The following is a 19,216-nucleotide window of genomic DNA, read 5'->3' as shown; positions in this document are numbered from 1 at the left end:
CCTGATCAACCGGTTCCGGAAAGTTAAACATATTTGTAAATTACTTCTATTACTAAGTCTTAATCTTTCCAGTACTCATCAGCTGTTATATACTACAGAGGAAGTTGAGTTGTTCTTTTCAGTCTGACCACAGTTCTTTCTGCTGCCACCTCTGTCCATGTGAGGAACTGTCTAGAGTAGGAGCAAATCCCCATAGCAAACCTCTCCTGTTCCAAACAGTTCCTGACATAGACAGAGGTGTCAGCAGAGAGCACTGTGGTCAGATAGAAAAGAAAAACTCAACTTCCTATGTATGGAAGAATTAAGATTTTTTAATAGAAGTAATTTACAAATCTGTTTAACTTTCTAGCACCAACTAATTTGAATTTTTTTCCACCGGAGTACCCCTTTAAGGCAGAGTTGTATGATGTTTTACTAAAACACCATTAAAGGAGTAGTCCAGTGCTGAAAAAGGTATCCCCTATCCTAAGGATAGGGGATAAGTTTCAGATCTCAGGGAGTCCGACCGCTGGGCCCCCCGCCATCTCCTGTACGGGGCCAGATAGCGGGTGTCGACCATCGCACAAAGCGGCGTCCGACACGCCCCCTCTATACATCTCTATGGCAGAGCCGGAGATTGCTGAATGCAGCGCTCCGGCTCTGCCATAAAGTTGTATTGAGGGGGAGTGTCGCCTGCCGCTTTGTGCGGTGGTCAACACGCCCCCTTCCCGTGGGCTGCCGGGGCCCTGTACAGGAGATCGCGGGGGGCCCTAGCGGTCGGACCCACCGCGATCTGAAACGTATCCCCTATCCTTAGGATAGGGGATAAGTTTTTCAGTACTGGATATCTCCTTTAAAAGTCTATGATACTCATCTGCCTCAATTTCATATGAAGGCACATACATATTTTTTCTATTGGATCACATAAAAATCCAATAGAAATGGTAAAATGAAAGGTGTCATTGCAAAGTGGTCCTGCTGTAAAATCTCTAGTGTGGTCACAGTTGCTTTGTGGCTGTAAAACTCTGTACGTCCCTGTGTGGACCTGGGCAATATTGGTAAAGAGGGCACTACACATAGTAATAAGTCCTTGACTGCGGAGTAAACTATGGTGAGGTTTCCTTGGTTGTACCCATTAGAGGCGGCTCTAGTCTTTGTGAGGCCTTAGGTGAAACTCGAACATGAGGCACTGCGTAATTTTCTGCTGACTTCACATGGTGGTCCAATCTGTTGTGAGATGGTTGCACTGTCACGACAGCTCCAATCTCAAGTGGCAAAGGGGAAGCTATAAGATCAGAGGGGTATCTAGTGTCCTGTGAGCCTCATGACAAATTCTGTACAGTACACCAAGACTTCATTCACCAATACTACCAGTATACAAGGAGGAATATTATCACCATACATATTACCATCATACTATTACAGACCAAATCCTGTATACTGAGACCAATATTACCAACACCACAATACTGTTACTGTAAAAAATTCACTATAGACACACCAATATTCCCACATACAGTGACCATATAGTGGTAGATACCAGCTGTACACAGGATCTTCAGACCATCAGACCAAGTGATTAGTTACATCTAGCATCACACAGGAGACGTCTTCTCTGATCATTCACTTCCACTTTTCTTCTTTATCCGCCATGATGACTTCCCCTGGCCAAGACTTGTCTCTGCAGAACCTGCCAGACAAACATGTTAGATTCTTTTCTATAGTACCATCTCCACCTCTTTACAAACTCCCCATTTGTATTGCCCTACGTACTGTGACATCATTGTGTGTGTTACTCCTGTACTGTGACATCACTGTGTATCATCCCTGTACTGTGACATCACTGTGTGTATTATCCCTGTACTGTGACATCACTGTGTATATTATCCCTGTACTGTGACATCACTGTGTGTGTTACCCTTGTACTGTGACATCACTGTGTGTGTTACCCCTATACTGTGACATCACTGTGTGTATTATCCCTGTACTGTGACATCACTGTGTATATTATCCCTGTACTGTGACATCACTGTGTGTATTATCCCTGTACTGTGACATCACTGTGTTTGTTATCCCTGTACTGTGACATCACTGTGTGTATTATCCCTGTACTGTGACATCACTGTGTGTATTATCCCTGTACTGTGACATCACTGTGTATATTATCCCTGTACTGTGACATCACTGTGTGTATTATTCCTGTACTGTGACATAACTGTGTATATTATTCCTGTACTTTGTCATCACTGTATATCATATCTGTACTGTGATATCACTGTATATATTATCCCTGTTCTGTGATATCACTGCGTATTATCTCTGTACTGTGACATCACTGTATATAATATCCCTGTACTGTGACATCACTGTATATAATATCCCTGTACTGTGACATCACTGTGTATATTATCCCTGTACTGTGACATCACTGTGTGTGTTACCCTTGTACTGTGACATCACTGTGTGTGTTACCCCTATACTGTGACATCACTGTGTGTATTATCCCTGTACTGTGACATCACTGTGTATATTATCCCTGTACTGTGACATCACTGTGTGTATTATCCCTGTACTGTGACATCACTGTGTTTGTTATCCCTGTACTGTGACATCACTGTGTGTATTATCCCTGTACTGTGACATCACTGTGTGTATTATCCCTGTACTGTGACATCACTGTGTATATTATCCCTGTACTGTGACATCACTGTGTGTATTATTCCTGTACTGTGACATAACTGTGTATATTATTCCTGTACTTTGTCATCACTGTATATCATATCTGTACTGTGATATCACTGTATATATTATCCCTGTTCTGTGATATCACTGCGTATTATCTCTGTACTGTGACATCACTGTATATAATATCCCTGTACTGTGACATCACTGTATATAATATCCCTGTACTGTGACATCCCTATGTGTATTAACCCTCTGCTGTGATGTCACTATGTATTATCCCTGTATTGTGGCATTCCTATGTGTATTAATCCTGTTCTGTGAGTCACAATACAGGGCTAATATGCACAATGATATCACAGTACAGGGTTAATGTACACAGGGATGACACAGTACAGGGTTGATATACAGTCAGTGATGTCCCAATTCAGGGTTAATATACACAGTGATGTCACAGTACAATGTTAAGAACAGTGACATCACATTACAGGTTATATGTAACATTGGCCAGCCAGGGCTGTGGGTACTACACAAAATTTTCGGTTTACACATATGCTAGCAGATTAGTGCAGGGGGTGTAATTCAGTCACCATAGCGTGACTGAATAACACTACCATACCAAAACTGAACAATACCACCATAGCGTGACTGAATAACACTACCATACCAAAACTGAACAATACCACCGTAGCGTGACTGAATAACACTACCATACCAAAAGTGAACAATACCACCATACTGTGACTGAATTACACTACCATACCAGAACTGAACAATACCACCAAACTACGACTGAATAACACTACCATACCAGAACTGAACAATACCACGATACTGTGACTGAATTACACTACCATACCAGAACTAAACAATACTACCATATCGCACCACCAAACTGCGACTGAGTAAAAATGATCAATATGCTATAAGTCCATATTAAGACTGTACTGTCAGTGAATACTGTGATCATATAAACACATGCACTCAGTAGCGTACCATCCACTGCAGACTGGACAAATTATTAAAGGGGTTCTACCGTGCTGACAACTTATCCCCCTATCTAAAGGATAGGGGATAAGTTGCCTGATCGTGCGGGGTCCCGCCGCTGGGGACCCCCGCGAACTCGCACACAGCACCCAGCTCTCATCAGGCCCCAGAGCGAACATCGCTCCGGGTCTGATGACTGCTGATCACGGGGCCGGAGTATCGTGACGTCACAGCTCCGCCCCCATGTGACGTCACGCTCCGCCCCTCAATGTAAGTCTATTGCAGGGGGCGAGACAGCTGTCTCGCCCCCTGCCATAGAGTTGCATTGAGGGGCGGAGCGTGACGTCACATGGGGGCGGAGCTGTGACGTCACGATCACCGGCCCCGTCATCATATATATATATATATATATATATATATATATATATATATATATATATATTGTGGCAGTGTGGCAAGAAAAGGGTGTATTTCCCTTGCTAACTCTGGAGAATGCTCCACCTGTGGCCTGATTGATGAGGTATCAGGAAGGGAAAGTGTGTTTAAAAGGAAAGGAAACAGAATAGTTGGGGCTCTCCCTGGGAAACAGTATGCTGGCTGTTAGAGGGGGGAGACACACGGGCCCTGTTTAGGTAACACGCAGAAGGCGCTGCGAGTGGTCCAAGAAGTGGTGTGAACTGTGAGTAACAGGTTGCAGGAGACACATGTTTAACTGGCTGAGGGTAGCTCACCAGTTCGTAGTCAGGGCATGCTGATATGTGTAGTCAGTGACCAGACGGTCTAGGACTTTATTTTGTTCCTTTTTATGTTTTGTTTTACCTGCAACCTGTGGAAATAAAGCTGGCGAGGAGCAAGACTTGTATGCGGAACTGTGGTCTTATTGTGAGGAACGTGTCCAGTGGCAAGTGACCAGGACGATCCCAGAGCTAATCCCCAAGACGGTTTGTCACAATATATATATATATATATATATATATATATATATATATATATATACTCTTTGTACAAGCCCTCATTCTGCATTATAAGGGAATGTTCACCTTCACATTTTTTGCAGCTGATTTTGTTAGTCAATGGGTAGCGAAATCTGCTGCATATAATTTGCAGAAAAATCCAAACGTGTGAATGTCCCTTAGTTATACAGCTGCAGAGTGATAGGTAAACACATAGGATAAATACTGCAGTGTTATTTCCAGTCCAGTGTGGTCTATTTATCTGTGCTGCCCGCCCCCAAGGGTTAAACTTGTAGGGGGACAGGCTGCACAGACAGAACACACTGGTGGTTTTTATCCTAAATGACAGTATTTATGCTCTGAAATGCTCCAGTCCTGTCCTGAAAAACTAAAATACCCATGTGTTAAACACAAAGGTTGCTGGCTTTTACAGAAATAAATATTGCCAGCAGTCATTGTGTTAAGCAGCCACAGGTGGAGACATTTTACCTCATCCATTACACAGGTATACTGCCCCCCCCCCCCCCATATGATGACTTAGGGTGCATGCACACCACATTTTCAGGCTATGTCTGCCGGATCCAGCTGGGGGAGTCGAAAAGCCGGACCAACACTGAAATCCATTGACTTTAATCACCCGACCGTAGTCACCGTTTATACTATGGTTTTAGGTCCGGTCACAAAACCAGAATCGGGGCAGGAATGAGCCGACCGGAGTCAAACGGTGACTCCTGTCGGCTCATTAAAGTCAATGGATTTCAGCGCTGATCCAGCTGGGGTACAGGAGCACAAGGTTTTACCCTCCCCCAGCCAGATCCGGCAGCCTGAAAACATGGTGTGCATGCACCCTTAGTGGCAGGACATTAGTGACAGTGTAAGTACTGTACGTACACAACACTACAGTCCAGCCAGGGGAGGGTTAAGCTGTGCAGGCTCCATGTGCTTGGTGCAGCAGCTGAGCTGCGCTCTAGAGGAGAACTTCCTTCATCAATCAGAGGAGTTGTCACTTCACTGGCAGAGGAAGGGGAGACATCGGTGCAAGCTCTTTATCTCCCTTCCTCTCTGCATTGAGATTTTCTTCACCTCACAGGCCCTGCCGGAGACTCTGTTGTTCTTGACCTTGAGCATCTGGGGGTGGGGCAGGGCCGGGCATGGACAAGACAGACGTGCGTATGCGTGACAGCCACAGTAGGCTCTTTTCTTAAAGGGGTACTCCCGTGGCAAACTTTTTTTTATTTTTTTAAATCAACTGGTGCTAGAAAGTTAAACAGATTTGTAAATCACTTCTATTAAAAAAATCTTAATCCTTCCAGTACTTTTTAGGGGCTGTATACTAAAGCGAAATCCAAAAAAGAAATGCCAAGAGAAGAGAAAGAAATCGGTTGGCCGGAGGAAGCACACTTAGTGTGCGAAACAGGAGCTCGGTCGCATATCACTATCCCCCCACCACCCTCTCCCTTTGTTACTTTTATGTGAGTATGCTTCAATAAAAGAAGAACATACCAGCTGAATGGTGAGTTGCCGATTTCTTTCTCTTCTCTTGGAATATATGAATATCTCATTGTGTCAGAGCACCACCAGCAGCACCTAGCTACACCAACGCATATCCAACACGTTTATTTCCACCAATACCGCAGTGCCGTGCTACTTCTTATATGAACAAAAAAGAAATGCATTTCCTCTGATGTCATGACCACAGTGCTCTCTGCTGACATCTCTGTCCATTTTAGGAACTGTCCAGAGCAGCATATGTTTGCTATGGGGATTTTCTCCGGCTCTGGACAGTTCCTAAAATGGATAGCAGAGATCAGCAGAGAGCAGAGGAAATGAATTTCTTTTTTTTTATTTCTCTTTAGTATACAGCCCCTAAAAAGGTGAAGGATTAAGATTTTTTTTATAGAAGTGATTTACAAATCTGTTTAACTTTCTGGCATCCAGTTGATTTAAAAAAAAAAAAAAAAAAAAAAAAAAAAAGGTTTCCACGGGAGTACCCCTTTAAAGTTGCGGAAGAGCAGCAGGGGTGAGCAGAACGCAAAGGTCTTAAAGGGGTACTCCGCTGCTTAGCGTTTGGAACAAACTGTTATGAGCGCTGAAGGCGGCGCCGGGAGCTTGTGACTTCATAGCCCCTCCCTCATGACATCACTCCCGCCCCCCTCAATGCAAGTCTACGGGAGGGAGCGTGACAGCTGCCACGCCCCCTCCCATAGGCTTGCATTGAGGGAGCGGGGCGTGACAGCACAAGGGGGCGGGGCTATGATGTCACAAACTCCCAGCTCCAGCGTTCGGAACAGTTTGTACCAAACGCTGAGCAGCGGAGTACCCCTTGAAAGTTGGATTCTTGAGACTTGGTCACAGTTCCCTTTTGTTAGCTTTAATAACAGTAATACAGTCTCTCATTATGTTAATAGCACTTTGGTGTTGCTAAGGGAAATATACACAGTCCAAATAGAATAATCTTTACTGAGGCCTTCACAGCTTTTTATATCTTGTTAGGCTGGGTTCACACTACGTTTTCCCCCATACGGGAGCACATACGGCAGGGGGTAGCTAAAACCTCGCGCTCCCGTATGTCACCGTATGCGCTCCCGTATGTCATTCATTTCAATGAGCCGGCCGGAGTGAAACGTTCGGTCTGGTCGGCTCATTTTTGCGCCGTATGCGCTTTTACAACCGGACCTAAAACTGTGGTCAACCACGGTTTTAGGTCCGGTTGTAAAAGCGCATACGGCGCAAAAATGAGCCGACCGGACCGAACGTTTCACTCCGGCCGGCTCATTGAAATGAATGACATACGGGAGCGCATACGGTGACATACGGGAGCGCGAGGTTTTAGCTACCCCCTGCCGTATGCGCTCCCGTATGGGGGAAAACGTAGTGTGAACCCAGCCTTACTGATGAAAATTAAAGACCTTTTGTAGTATGGTTGTTACATTTTTGTTTAATATTTAATAAAGAAAATGGCTCCTGAAAATCCCACCATTAGGGGTCCCCGTACCTACTGGGACACTAACCAGTCCTGCAGCAGCCTCAGGCTTGTCCATGAGCCATAAGCAAGGGATGACTTATGGACAAGGCTGCTGAGCAGACACACCAATCACCTTCTACCACCACAAAGAGGGACACGCCCCCTTTCCCATAGAGAATTTTTAACACTGTGAGCTAATTTAAGGGGTATTTTTATAATAAATATAGGTGTTAAATGCTTAAAAATTATATGTACATGGTCAGGATTAGGTGCTGAATAACATATACATTTTTTTTGTGGGATCTGACAGCTACGCTTTAACCCCTTAACGACCAAGGACATAAATTTACATCCTGGTGCGGCGGTACTTGGCACACAAGAACATATATTTACGTCCTGTACATGACTGCGAGCATCGGAGCGATGCTTGGATCGTGTGCGGCTTGTTCCGGCTGCTGATCGTAGCCAAGGACCCACCGGTAATGGCCGTAATGCGATTAACCCCTCAGATGCCGTGATCAATACCGGTAATGCCATTAACCCCTCAGATGCCGTGATCAGATCACGGCATCTGCGGGAGTGTGGTCAGAAATATGGATGATTGGATCGCCCGTAGCGCTGCCGCGGCGATACGATCATCCAGAACGGCACACGGAGGTCCCCTCACCTGCCTCCACCACCTTTCAAGGGTCTTCTGCTCTGGTATGAGATCGAGCAGACCAGAGCAGAAGATGACCGATAATACTGATCAGTGCTATGTCCTATTCATAGCACTGAACAGTATTAGCAATCAAAGGATTGCTATAAATAGTCCCCTATGGAGACTATTAAAGTGTAAAAATAAAAGTATAAAAAATAAAAAAAATAAAGTAAAAAATGTGTGAAAATCCCCTCCCCCAATAAAAATGTAAAATGTCCTTTTTTTTCCCCATATTACCCCCATAAATTGTAAAAAAAAATAAAAAAATTAATACATATTTGCGTAAATGTCGGCTTCAGTAGGCTTCTCTTTTTTAGGGAAGAAATTTAAATGAAAATCACAATTTTGCACATTTTGGAGGGTTTTGTTTTCACACTGTACAATTTACGGTTGACGTGTTCTTTATTCTGTTGGTCAATATGATACCCATGGCTAGATACTTTTATATTTTTGTACTGCTTAAAAAAATCTAAACTTTTTTGTACAAAATCAGTAATCTAAAATTACCCTATTTTGACCACCTATAACTTTTTCATTTTTCCGCATATAGGGCGATATGAGGGCTCATTTTTTGCACCGTCATCTGTACTTTTTATCGCTACCACATTTGTATATATAAAACTTTAAGATCATTGTGTATAAAAAAAACTATTTAGAAGAATTTTTTACATTTACGCCGTTCACCGTACGGGATCATTAACATAATATTTTGATAGTTCGGACATTAACGCACGCAGTGATGCCAAATATGTGTATAAAAAAAAATGTTTATGCTTTTTGGGGGTAAAGTGGGAAAAACTGACAATTTTCATTTTTATTGGGGGAGGGTATTTTTCACTTTTTTTTTTTACCTTTTTTTTGTTAAATTTTTCATCTTTTTTTTTTTTTTTACTCTTTTTATGTCCCCATAGGGGGCTATTTATAGCAATCATTTGATTGCTAATACTGTTCAGTGCTGTGCACAGGACATAGCACTGATCAGTATTATCGGCTATCTCCAGCTCAGGTCTGCTCGATCTCAGACCAGAGCAGGAGATGCCGGTAGACGGACAGAGGCAGGTGAGGGGACCTCCGTCCACCATTAAAGATCACCTGATCGCCCCGGCAGCGCTGCGGGCGATCCGATCATCTATTTTAACATGCAGATGTATGTTAAAATAGATACTGATCATGGCATCTGAGGGGTTTATGGCGGACATTAATGGCGGACATCTGTGCGATGTCGGCCATTGCCAGCAGGTAGCAGCCAGAACCTGCCGTGTATGACGCGTCATATACAGGACGTAAATGTACTGCCAAACCAGGATGTACATTTAGACTGTGTGTACTACACCGCTCCCCTTACTCCTGTTCAACCCATTAGCCTTATATATCTTAAATAACCACACGGACAACTGATATCTTTTAGTGGACGTGGGGGTCGGCCACAGCTTTATTCCTTTAACCTTTTAACCAGAAATAACTTTAACTATCAACCTCCATAGGTTGACTACCAAGAGGAAGCAACCAGCCAGCCGCCGGCCTAAGCCGACGGGCATAAAAGCCTTCCACCTTTTCTTATTCCGATCTCATATCTCCTGTACCGCCCGCTGTGACTTCACAAACACAAAAGAATAATACATGCAGACAGAAATTACAAACAACGTCTCTTAATAATTTTTTTTTTAATTATATATATATATATATATATATATATATATTTTTTTTTATTTTTTTATTTTTTTATAACAGGGGGTTACAAATAAGCACCGTAGCAAAGAATTAACAACCAGAGAAAAATTGGACCGGTAAGAGGAAGTGGGAGGGGGGGATCCCCTCCTTAAATAACCAGCAAGCCCACCCTCTCTGCCACCATCCGGTCTCCTCATTGGCTATCCATCTGCCTATCGGGACCAATCTCCCTCCCATACCTGTAATGGGGCTCACCTTAACCCCTTCCTAACCTCCTACCATAGACCACACAGTCCGTGGCACCTAGCCCTAGGCAGCCCGGTGCCCACCATGTCCGTGGTCGTTAAGGGGTTAAAGAGGTATTCAGGGAAAAAGTTGTATGTTATTGTGCACAGGCAGCTGTCATATAGAAGAAAAAAATGCTTACCCTTCTTGCTTCCCCCGCCAATGCTAGTCTGAACAAGTCAATACCTTCTACGCAGCACTCCTGGCCACTCAGCAGGTGAGCAGGCAATTCCACATGCCAATCCCTACTCCTGAAGTCAGGATCTGCTGCCACCAGTGAGTTTTAAGAGTTGGGATGCCACAGATGTCATGGGTGACTGGAGTGGACAGTTGGACTCTAATATTCCCGAATAATTATCACAGATTATTAACAGATCATAAAGTAGAGGGGTTGCACAGTAGATGTCTATCTATGTATACTGGGGCACCTCCCAAATATCAATGTCCTGGCTGGTGGTAACCAGAAGGCCCTTGATGTTACTTGTGCATTTGGAAACCGAAATAAATGGACTTAAGCTTGTTGCAGCCTAATGGGTAAGTTCATCCACATAGTTGAGGCACATATCTTAAACAGTTGCAACAGCAGTACCTGTATTGACAGATGGTATTGAACAAGTTAATCCTTGGAGTGTAGATGTACTGATGAGTAGTTCCTGGGGTCGTAGATTCCAAAAAAAGACTTGAAGAAACATTGCAGGTTGGCTCCCACATCAGTGCAAAGTCCATTTGCAGGATATTTTGTATAAGTCAATGTAATAGCCAGTCCTGGTACAAGCAATCCTGGAAACATTTGCAAGTAACTCATACAGCTTTCAACTCTTGAGACCTCAACAACAACTTCTGGCTCTAGAATTTTAGCCCATTGGTCCAAAGCAGTATTCCCCTGTCTGCAATCAAAACAGCAACCTTAATAGTCATTTTTTTATTGTGTTATTTTGTCGAACAGTCAAGCTGACATTGGCTTTATTGGGAGTCTTTCGGTTGCTTGCTGCTTATCCTTGGTTTGTTGTATAGTCTCATTTAAGCCTGGTTCCAGTACTTTTCATTGGTTTTCATCTCCTCCATTCCCACATACTCAAAGCAGTGTGCATGTGTTCTGGGAGAAGGAAAAACCCACTGCTGGACTCTTTTAGTGATAGCTTATCTACCTAAAAAACTAAAGTCCCAGGCATAGTGAAATCCAACATGCCCGACCCTTTGCTTCCCAACATCTGCCGTTAGGAGAGAGCTGAGAGTTGCCTAAAAACATTAGATGGTTGGCTAATTCAGCTAAATTTGGCTGGTTTGGCCTACAATAAACTAATGGGATTGGCCAGTTTGAAACAGTAAGAAATGTTATAGGCATATCTATTAGCAGAAAGAAAAAAGAAAAAACACATGGTGCGTACCAAGGAAAGCCCATAATACAAGTGAGGTAATAGAGGTAATCTTCACCAGATGGTGTTGCACTAAGGGTATAACACCTCCAAAGATGGGTCATAACACCTCTAAAGATAGGTCAGCTGGCTTGTGGTCCTTCTTGTACTCATATCAAAAACTTGGTAACTTGAATCAGGAACAATATTGCAGGCTAGATACCTATGAAAACTGACCTTTCCAGAGCCCTTCTTTCAACTGACCAGTCCTGGTCACATAAGCCTAAAACAAGATTCTATTAGTGGAACATATATGACTCGTTTTGATTCTGGTCTGGGTTCTAGTTTTAAGCATATGTGACCTGGATTGATCTATTTAGAGAAGTTTCTTGGGAAGGTCCATTTTCCTTGTTATCTAGTCTGCAATATTGTTCCTGATAGGTTTAGGTTCCTGTATGGTTGTTGAAGCTTTAATAGTGGCTCTCACATCACCCTCATACTGTCTCCTGACTGGCTGGGAGAACTGTTTGCAAGGCATTGTGGGCCATACTGAGATAATGTGATTCTTCCTCCTTCTCCTTTCTGCCATGTGGGTGTTTTGGCAGATTTGTTCGAAACCGCCAAAAGTTCAAGTTTGTGCTGGATTGAACTTTTAGCAAAGGTTGGGTTCAATCAACAGTGAACTATACTATCAAAATAATCTTTGGTTTTAAATGCTGCCATTGGGTGAGGTTTAACCCCCTTAAGGACCAGGCCATTTTACACCTTAGGACTAGAGCGTTTTTTGCACATCTGACCACTGTCACTTTAAACATTAATAACTCTGGAATGCTTTTAGTTATCATTCTAATTCCGAGATTGTTTTTTCGTGACATATTCTACTTTAACATAGTGGTAAAATGTTGTGGTAACTTGCATCCTTTTCAGCTGTTGCATAACTTCAACTCCCAGCATGTACTGATCGCCGAAAGGCATGCTGGGAGATGTAGTTATGCAACAGCTGGAGGTACACAACTACAACTCCCAGCATACAGAGACAGCTGTTTGCTGTTTAGGCATGCTGGGAGTTGCAGTTTTGCAACATCTGGAGAGCTATAGTTTAGAGACCACTGCACAGTGGTCTCCAAACTGTGGACCTCCAGATGTGGCAAAACTACAACTCCCAGCATGCCCAGACAGCAAACTGCTGTGTGGGCATGCTATCAGTTGTAGTTTAGCAAGATCTGGAGGTGCACAGTATAGAGATCACTGTGCAGTGGTCTCAAACTGTAGACCTCCAGCTGTTGCAAAACTGCAACTCCCAGGATGCATAAACAGCTCTCTGGGCATGCTGGGAGTTGTAGTTTTGCAACATCTGGAGGGTTAAAGTTTAGAGACCACTATAGTGGTCTCAGACTGTAGCCCTCCAGATGTTGCTAAGTAACTCACCGGCTTCCGTCGGATCCAGGGAGCTGCGTCGCCGTCCTCTTCTTCCGCCGATCGTCGCCCGCTGCCGCCGATCGTCGCCCGCTGCCGTCGCCGATGGGTAAGTGGATCTTCGGCACCGGTCCCTGTCGGTTTCCCCGTCCTGCCCCGCCTATTGTGGGTGGGCAGAACGGGGAAACCGAAAGTAAACCCCCCTGCCCCCGATCTGCTATTGGTGGTCGCGTCTAGACCACCAATAGCAGAGATAGGAGGGGTGGCACCCCTGCCACCTCACTCCTATTGCTTCAAGGGGATAATGGGTGTCTAGGACATCCGCCATCCCCTTTATTTTCCGGGTCACTATAGACCCGTATGACCCGGAATAGCCACAAATAGCAAGTGTTAATTCACTTGCGATTTGCGGCGATCGCCGACATGGGGGGGTAATTTGCGCGGGGTGCCTGCTGATACCAGCAGTCCCCCCGGCCCGGTCCCCGCCCGGCGCGCAGCGGGGACCGAAATTCCCACGGGCGTACAGGTACGCCCTTGGTCCTTAAGTACCAGGGAGCAAAGGCGTACCTGTATGCCCTTGGTCCTTAAAGGGTTAAAGGGGTACTCCGGTGAAAACCTTTTTTCTTTTAAATCAACTGGTGGCAGAAAGTTAAACATATTTGTAAATTACTTCTATTAAAACATCTTAATCCTTCCTGTACTTATTAGCTGCTGAATACTACAGAGGAAATTCTTTTCTTTTTGGAATGCTCTCTGATGACATCATGAGCACAGTTCTCTCTGCTGACGTTATAATAATAATACTTTATTTATTGTTGTCCTGGGATTTGCTAACCACTGAGCCACCATGCTGCCCTTAGCATACATCTGCTATGCATCTGCTATGCATGGTTGCTAAAATGGACAGAGATGTCAGCAGAGAGCACTGTGCTCATGATGTCATCAGTGTTCCAAAAAGAAAGGAATTTCCTTTAACAGAGAACTATTTTGCTGATTGTTAGTAAATGTGTAAAAAACACAGCAATTTTCTTTTAATAGATGTTTTGAATTCTTGACAGATTTTTGGATTTTATTGTGTTATAAATTTAAATATTGTTTTTAGTTGTTACATCAGTGAGTATGTGATATAACAAGTGCATCAAACTATAGACAAGCAGTGCTTAAAGCTTTATGAAGTTACTATTTTCACATACATTTTTAGTTGACTACCTTAGGGTATAGTTAATTTCAGTCAGCATATGGTTAACCATACATTTAACCCCTTAAGGACCAAGGGCGTACAGATACGCCCTTGGTCCTGCTCTATGGGACCTATAACACTGCAAAAAAAAAGTGAAAAAAAAAGTGAATAAAGATCATTTAACTCCTCCCCTATTAAAAGTTTGAATCACCCCCCTTTTCCAATAAAAAAAAAACTGTGTAAATAAAAATAAACATATATGGTATCACCGCGTGTGGAAATGTCCGAATTATAAAAATATATCATTAATTAAACCGCTCGGTCAATGGCGTGCGCGCAAAAAAATTCCAAAATCCAAAATAGTGCATTTTTGGTCACTTTTTATATCATTTAAAAATGTATAGTGATCAATAAGTCCTATCAATGCAAAAATGGTACCGTTAAAAACTTCAGATCACGGCGCAAAAAATGAGCCCTCATACCGCCCCATACACGGAAGAATAAAAAAGTTATAGGGGTCAGAAGATGACAATTTTAAACGTATTAATTTTCCTGCATGTAGTTATGATTTTTTCCAGAAGTACGACAAAATCAAACCTATATAAATAGGGTATCATTTTAATTGTATGGACCTACAGAATAAAGATAAAGTGTCATTTTTACCGAAAAATGTACTACGTAGAAACGGAAGCCCCCAAAAGTTACAAAACGGCGCTTTTTTTTCAATTTTGTCGCACAATGATTTTTTTTTCCGTTTCACCGTAGATTTTTGGGCAAAATGACTGACGTCATTACAAAGTAGAATTGGTGGCGCAAAAAATAAGCCATTATATAGATTTTTAGGTGCAAAATTGAAAGACTTATGATTTTTTAAAGGCAAGGAGCAAAAAACGAAAATGCAAAAACAGAAAAAAACCCCGGTCCTTAAGGGGTTAAGTTACTTTTTATGCAGTAGTGTAACAGAGGGTGTAGCAGTGTTTCTGGTTATCCTGATAGACTTAAAAAAATTAGAGCTTAGTAGAATGTATGTGTACACAATTTCCAAGCAAAAACAAACAATGTCACGAATGCTGTAATGGAAACCTGGCATATGTGTCTTATCTCCACCCTTAATAGTTCCCTCCCTGCTTCTTTATTTTCTTATAAATATCACTACAGTTGACTTAGTGAAGTCAAAGAAATCACAGTTATAACCAGGAAAGGTAAGTACATACAGCCTTGTGCAACCAGTTTCTTATCTTTGGATACCATAGAAAATTATAGAGACAAACTGACCATATTGGATAAAAATACCGTCTTTATTTTCTCACAATACTAAAATTATTTACATATATAACAATATAAAATTGGTGTTTGGTGAAAAAATTCCACAGCACTGATTAAAGTGCATGGAGGAGAAAGGTGCTAAATAATTTCACATACACAATTTGTGGGAGTAACAACTGTTACCACTGCCTGACTATGGCTATACTTATGCTCTATAGGGGGGATATATTCACTACTCCCTAATGAGGACAGACACTCATCTATAGGGTGCAAAAACCACCTCCATTATCCCACATCGCTACAAACGCAGTTCTTACCCATTTGTTATGCCGTCAGTGCACCCCTCCAAACTTAACGCACATTTTGTTTTTTTCTGAAGAGGCCATGCTTATGGCTCACAAGAGCACTCTCTACTTCATTGCACTCTCCTCCATTGACACCTACATCGTAAAGTAGGGATGCGAGTACTGGGCTCCACTGGGTGTCATACAAGCAGTTTTTTTTTTGTACATTAAACTCCTGGTGGTGACAGGTTCCCTTTACCTGCTTTCTAATGTCATAGCTCAAAGGTTATGTTGTTATTAATCCTAAATTAATTTAAATGACCAGTATTCAGTCCAGTCCTTACTATACATACTGCAGATATTTCAAAAATATATCATTAACAGGTTTTTCCTCTTTTTTTGTGTTTAGACTGCAGTATGTGGAACCCAAACCAAGGTCAGTGATCTTTATATATATCTGGATGAGAAAATAGTATAACATTTGTATATAATATAATTATTACTTTTTTCTTAATAACACCCACTTTCTGGCAGTGTTTTTCTAGGCAGAACTAAATAATTTGTGACTTTTTCTTCTTGCATTGTACTTTATAAGACAGAAAATGATTGTACCAGCAGGGGTCTATAGTTGTCCATACAAAGTAGATAATAGTTGAGGATCTGCTGATAAGGGTGGGTTCAGACCACGATTTTCTATACAGTTTTTGGATACGGTTTAAAAAACAAAAAAAAACGTATGCAACTGTACAGAAAACCGTGCCCATAGACTTTCCATTCAAAACCGTATGCATATTGCATATGGTTGTCTCAGTTTTTCACACCACATGGTTTTTTACTTTTTTTCTGGACAGAAAACCGTGGTCCAGGTGAAAAACCGTATAGACCCATATACGTTTTTTTTAAACATGGGAGTCAATGGGAACCATACAGAACTGTATGTGTGTACAGTTCCATCCAGTTTTTACCATACGGTTTTTGACTTTGCACAGTTTTTTTTCTTGGAATTTCAATCAAACAAGGGAAACTTTATTCATAATGGAGTGAAAAGTTCAAAACGTATGCGTTTTTCTTCTTAAAAACCGGATGCAACCATATACAGATAAAACTTTGTACACACGTTTTGATACAGTTTAGTCAGGTTTTGAGGAATCCGTTTTTTTATCAAAAACCTGAAAAAAAACTGTATTGCAAAAACGTGGTTTGAACCCAGTCTAAGCTAATGTGTATAGGAAAAAGAAGTAAAGGGTGTGATAAAATCCAACACTATCATTTGTTCTGCTGGCAGATAAGAAGCTGTAGAACAGAAGCTTATCAGCCTCTCCTCTATTGAGTATAAATGCTTTCTAAATCAAACACACTTATCTATGGCGTGGTTGGAGGCAGTAGCTGTTCAGGTAGTTATGGCTTGTCTGATCTAGTTTTTCGGAGAAGATCAATGTATTGAGTAATGATACATTAAAGGGGACCTGTCAGCAGGTTTTTAGGGTTTAAAGTTAGGGCAGTTGTATAGGGTTTCTGACCCTAAATCCATACATACCTCACATTAGTTATTAGAGCCCTCCAGCACCAAAATATCATAGACAGACTAGTGGGTGTCAATCATGGGGGTACAGGAAGTGACTAGCACACGAGGCAAGCAACCAAGGGTCTATTCACATGGCAGAATTTCCGCTTGCGGATTCCGCCTCAAATTAAAGCCCAATAGACTTTAATGGGATTCCTCACTCCCAGTCACACTTCTAAATTTCTGCATGCGGATTCCACACAAAATCCACACGAGCCAGAAACCACTCAAATGAATGCAGAAACGGAATTGGTGCGGATGTGCAGAAATTCTGCCGTGTAAATTGACCCTTACTGGTGAAGGTGCTGAACTGTGCTGGAATATAGCAGCCAAGAGTAATGCCCAGTGGGCTCCAAACCCAGATTTGTGAATCTTTATCAGTGCTGGAGGGATCAACTAACTAATGAGAGATATGTATGGATTCAAGGTCAAAAGCCCTATGCAGCCATGGATTTACAGCTATAAGTTTAGCATTTTTTAACAGTTTTGTTTACATATTCAATGTAACTAGTAATACAGCTCAAAAGGACCTGTCTGAAAAACACCAGTTACTATGTTTCAATTCAATAGTTGATGATAATAAGTTTCATGTGTAGATTAACTATTTTTAACAGCAATAAACCATACTATAATTGTTTATCATTTATTCTTATGCAGTTAAACTGGTCAAATATTGCTACAAATACTTAGATTTATTCAATTTGTAGTTGCGTTGTAAATGGGTTTTAACTGTTGGTGATCTCATAATAACTTTAGGAGGACTACACAAACAAGGTTACTGATTTTATGATATGTGGACATTGACTTTCTTGATATATAGCAATACTCATACTCCTATATTGTTACAGGAATGACCAGTGGACAACCACAATATGCACCTCCACCATATGATATGGTCCAGTCAACACCATCTTATGGTCAACCTACTTCTCTTCCTCCACAATACAGTGAAAATCCACCTGGTTTATCACCATATGGTCAAAATGATTCTGCCCCCCCTCCTTATAGTCACTTGCCACATGCTCCTCCTGGTCAAGGATACAATGTAACAGCTGAGTCTAATTTTGGGTCTTATTCCTCGAGAACCAATTCCTATCCTTCACCAAATAGGTGCCAAAATTGCCAAGCAAACCACGAATCATGTGCATGTCAAGATTCACGCAGGCATCATGGAATTATTGGATCACTTCTGCACGGGCACCATGAACATCATGAACGCGATGGACATCATCAAGATTCCCACAGACACCATGAACGTCATCATGAACACCACAGACATCATGGTCTTATAGGGCTTCTTACACACCATAAACATCATGAATCTCATAATAAGTGACATAATAAATCAAAGTCCGGATAAATTAAAATCTGTGTGGTCAAATGTACAAAGTACAAAATTTTGATGAATAAATAGTTTTTATTAAACAAAATTATAACATGTCAACATGTCCACCTTCCTCTATGTAGTACATTTCCAGACTTCAAGTACTTCATAGTTTTTGTGTAGTAATTGCTAAAAGGTGGATAGTGGTAAAACTTTATTCATCACATGACTCTAAATAAAGTGTAAACATTACATGATCTAAAGTATGGTGTTACAGTTTGGGTTTATTTTAGACTGTGTTTTCATATCGCAAGGCAGTTAACATTAAAATACAGTGGTCCCTCAACATACGATGGTAATTCGTTCCAAACGACCCTTCGTTTGTCGAATCCATCGTATGTTGAGGGATTCGTGCAATAGTAACAGTACATTTATACTCACCTGTCCCCGCCGCTCCGGACCGCGTCCTCACCGCTCCCGATGGTCTCCCAGGGCCTCCCGATGCTGTCCTGCTGCTCCCGGCGTGCGCACTGACGTAATAACGACGCTGGAAAGCGAGGCCCGGACTCCGGAGAAGATGCAAAAGACGCCGGAGGATCTCGAAG

General features: G+C 42.1%; 1 protein-coding gene across 1 annotated transcript; it reads left to right on the top strand.

Moving 5' to 3' along the window:
• The first annotated feature begins 5,287 nt into the window (after positions 1-5,287).
• Positions 5,288-18,701, top strand: LOC130285138 (polyadenylate-binding protein 1-B-like). Its single transcript, XM_056536395.1, has 3 exons — positions 5,288-5,767; positions 16,133-16,159; positions 18,136-18,701. The coding sequence occupies exons 1-3, from the start codon at positions 5,539-5,541 to the stop codon at positions 18,621-18,623; spliced, it is 744 nt and encodes a 247-aa protein (XP_056392370.1). The 5' UTR covers positions 5,288-5,538; the 3' UTR covers positions 18,624-18,701.
• The last annotated feature ends 515 nt before the right edge of the window (positions 18,702-19,216 follow it).

The sequence above is a fragment of the Hyla sarda genome, chromosome 8 (assembly GCF_029499605.1).
Source record: "Hyla sarda isolate aHylSar1 chromosome 8, aHylSar1.hap1, whole genome shotgun sequence".
In the NCBI taxonomy this organism is placed as follows: domain Eukaryota; kingdom Metazoa; phylum Chordata; class Amphibia; order Anura; family Hylidae; genus Hyla; species Hyla sarda.
Note: the sequence above shows the minus strand (reverse complement) of the source record. Positions and strands in the feature narration are given on the sequence as shown.

Excerpts from the sequence above, each read along its gene's own strand:
- LOC130285138 (XM_056536395.1), top strand. The coding sequence starts at position 5,539 with ATGTGCTTGGTGCAGCAGCTGAGCTGCGCTCTAGAGGAGAACTTCCTT. Across the intron at positions 5,768-16,132 it reads CGGGCATGGACAAGACAGAC|ACTGCAGTATGTGGAACCCA; the intron begins GTGCGTATGCGT and ends TTTTGTGTTTAG. Across the intron at positions 16,160-18,135 it reads TATGTGGAACCCAAACCAAG|GAATGACCAGTGGACAACCA; the intron begins GTCAGTGATCTT and ends ATATTGTTACAG.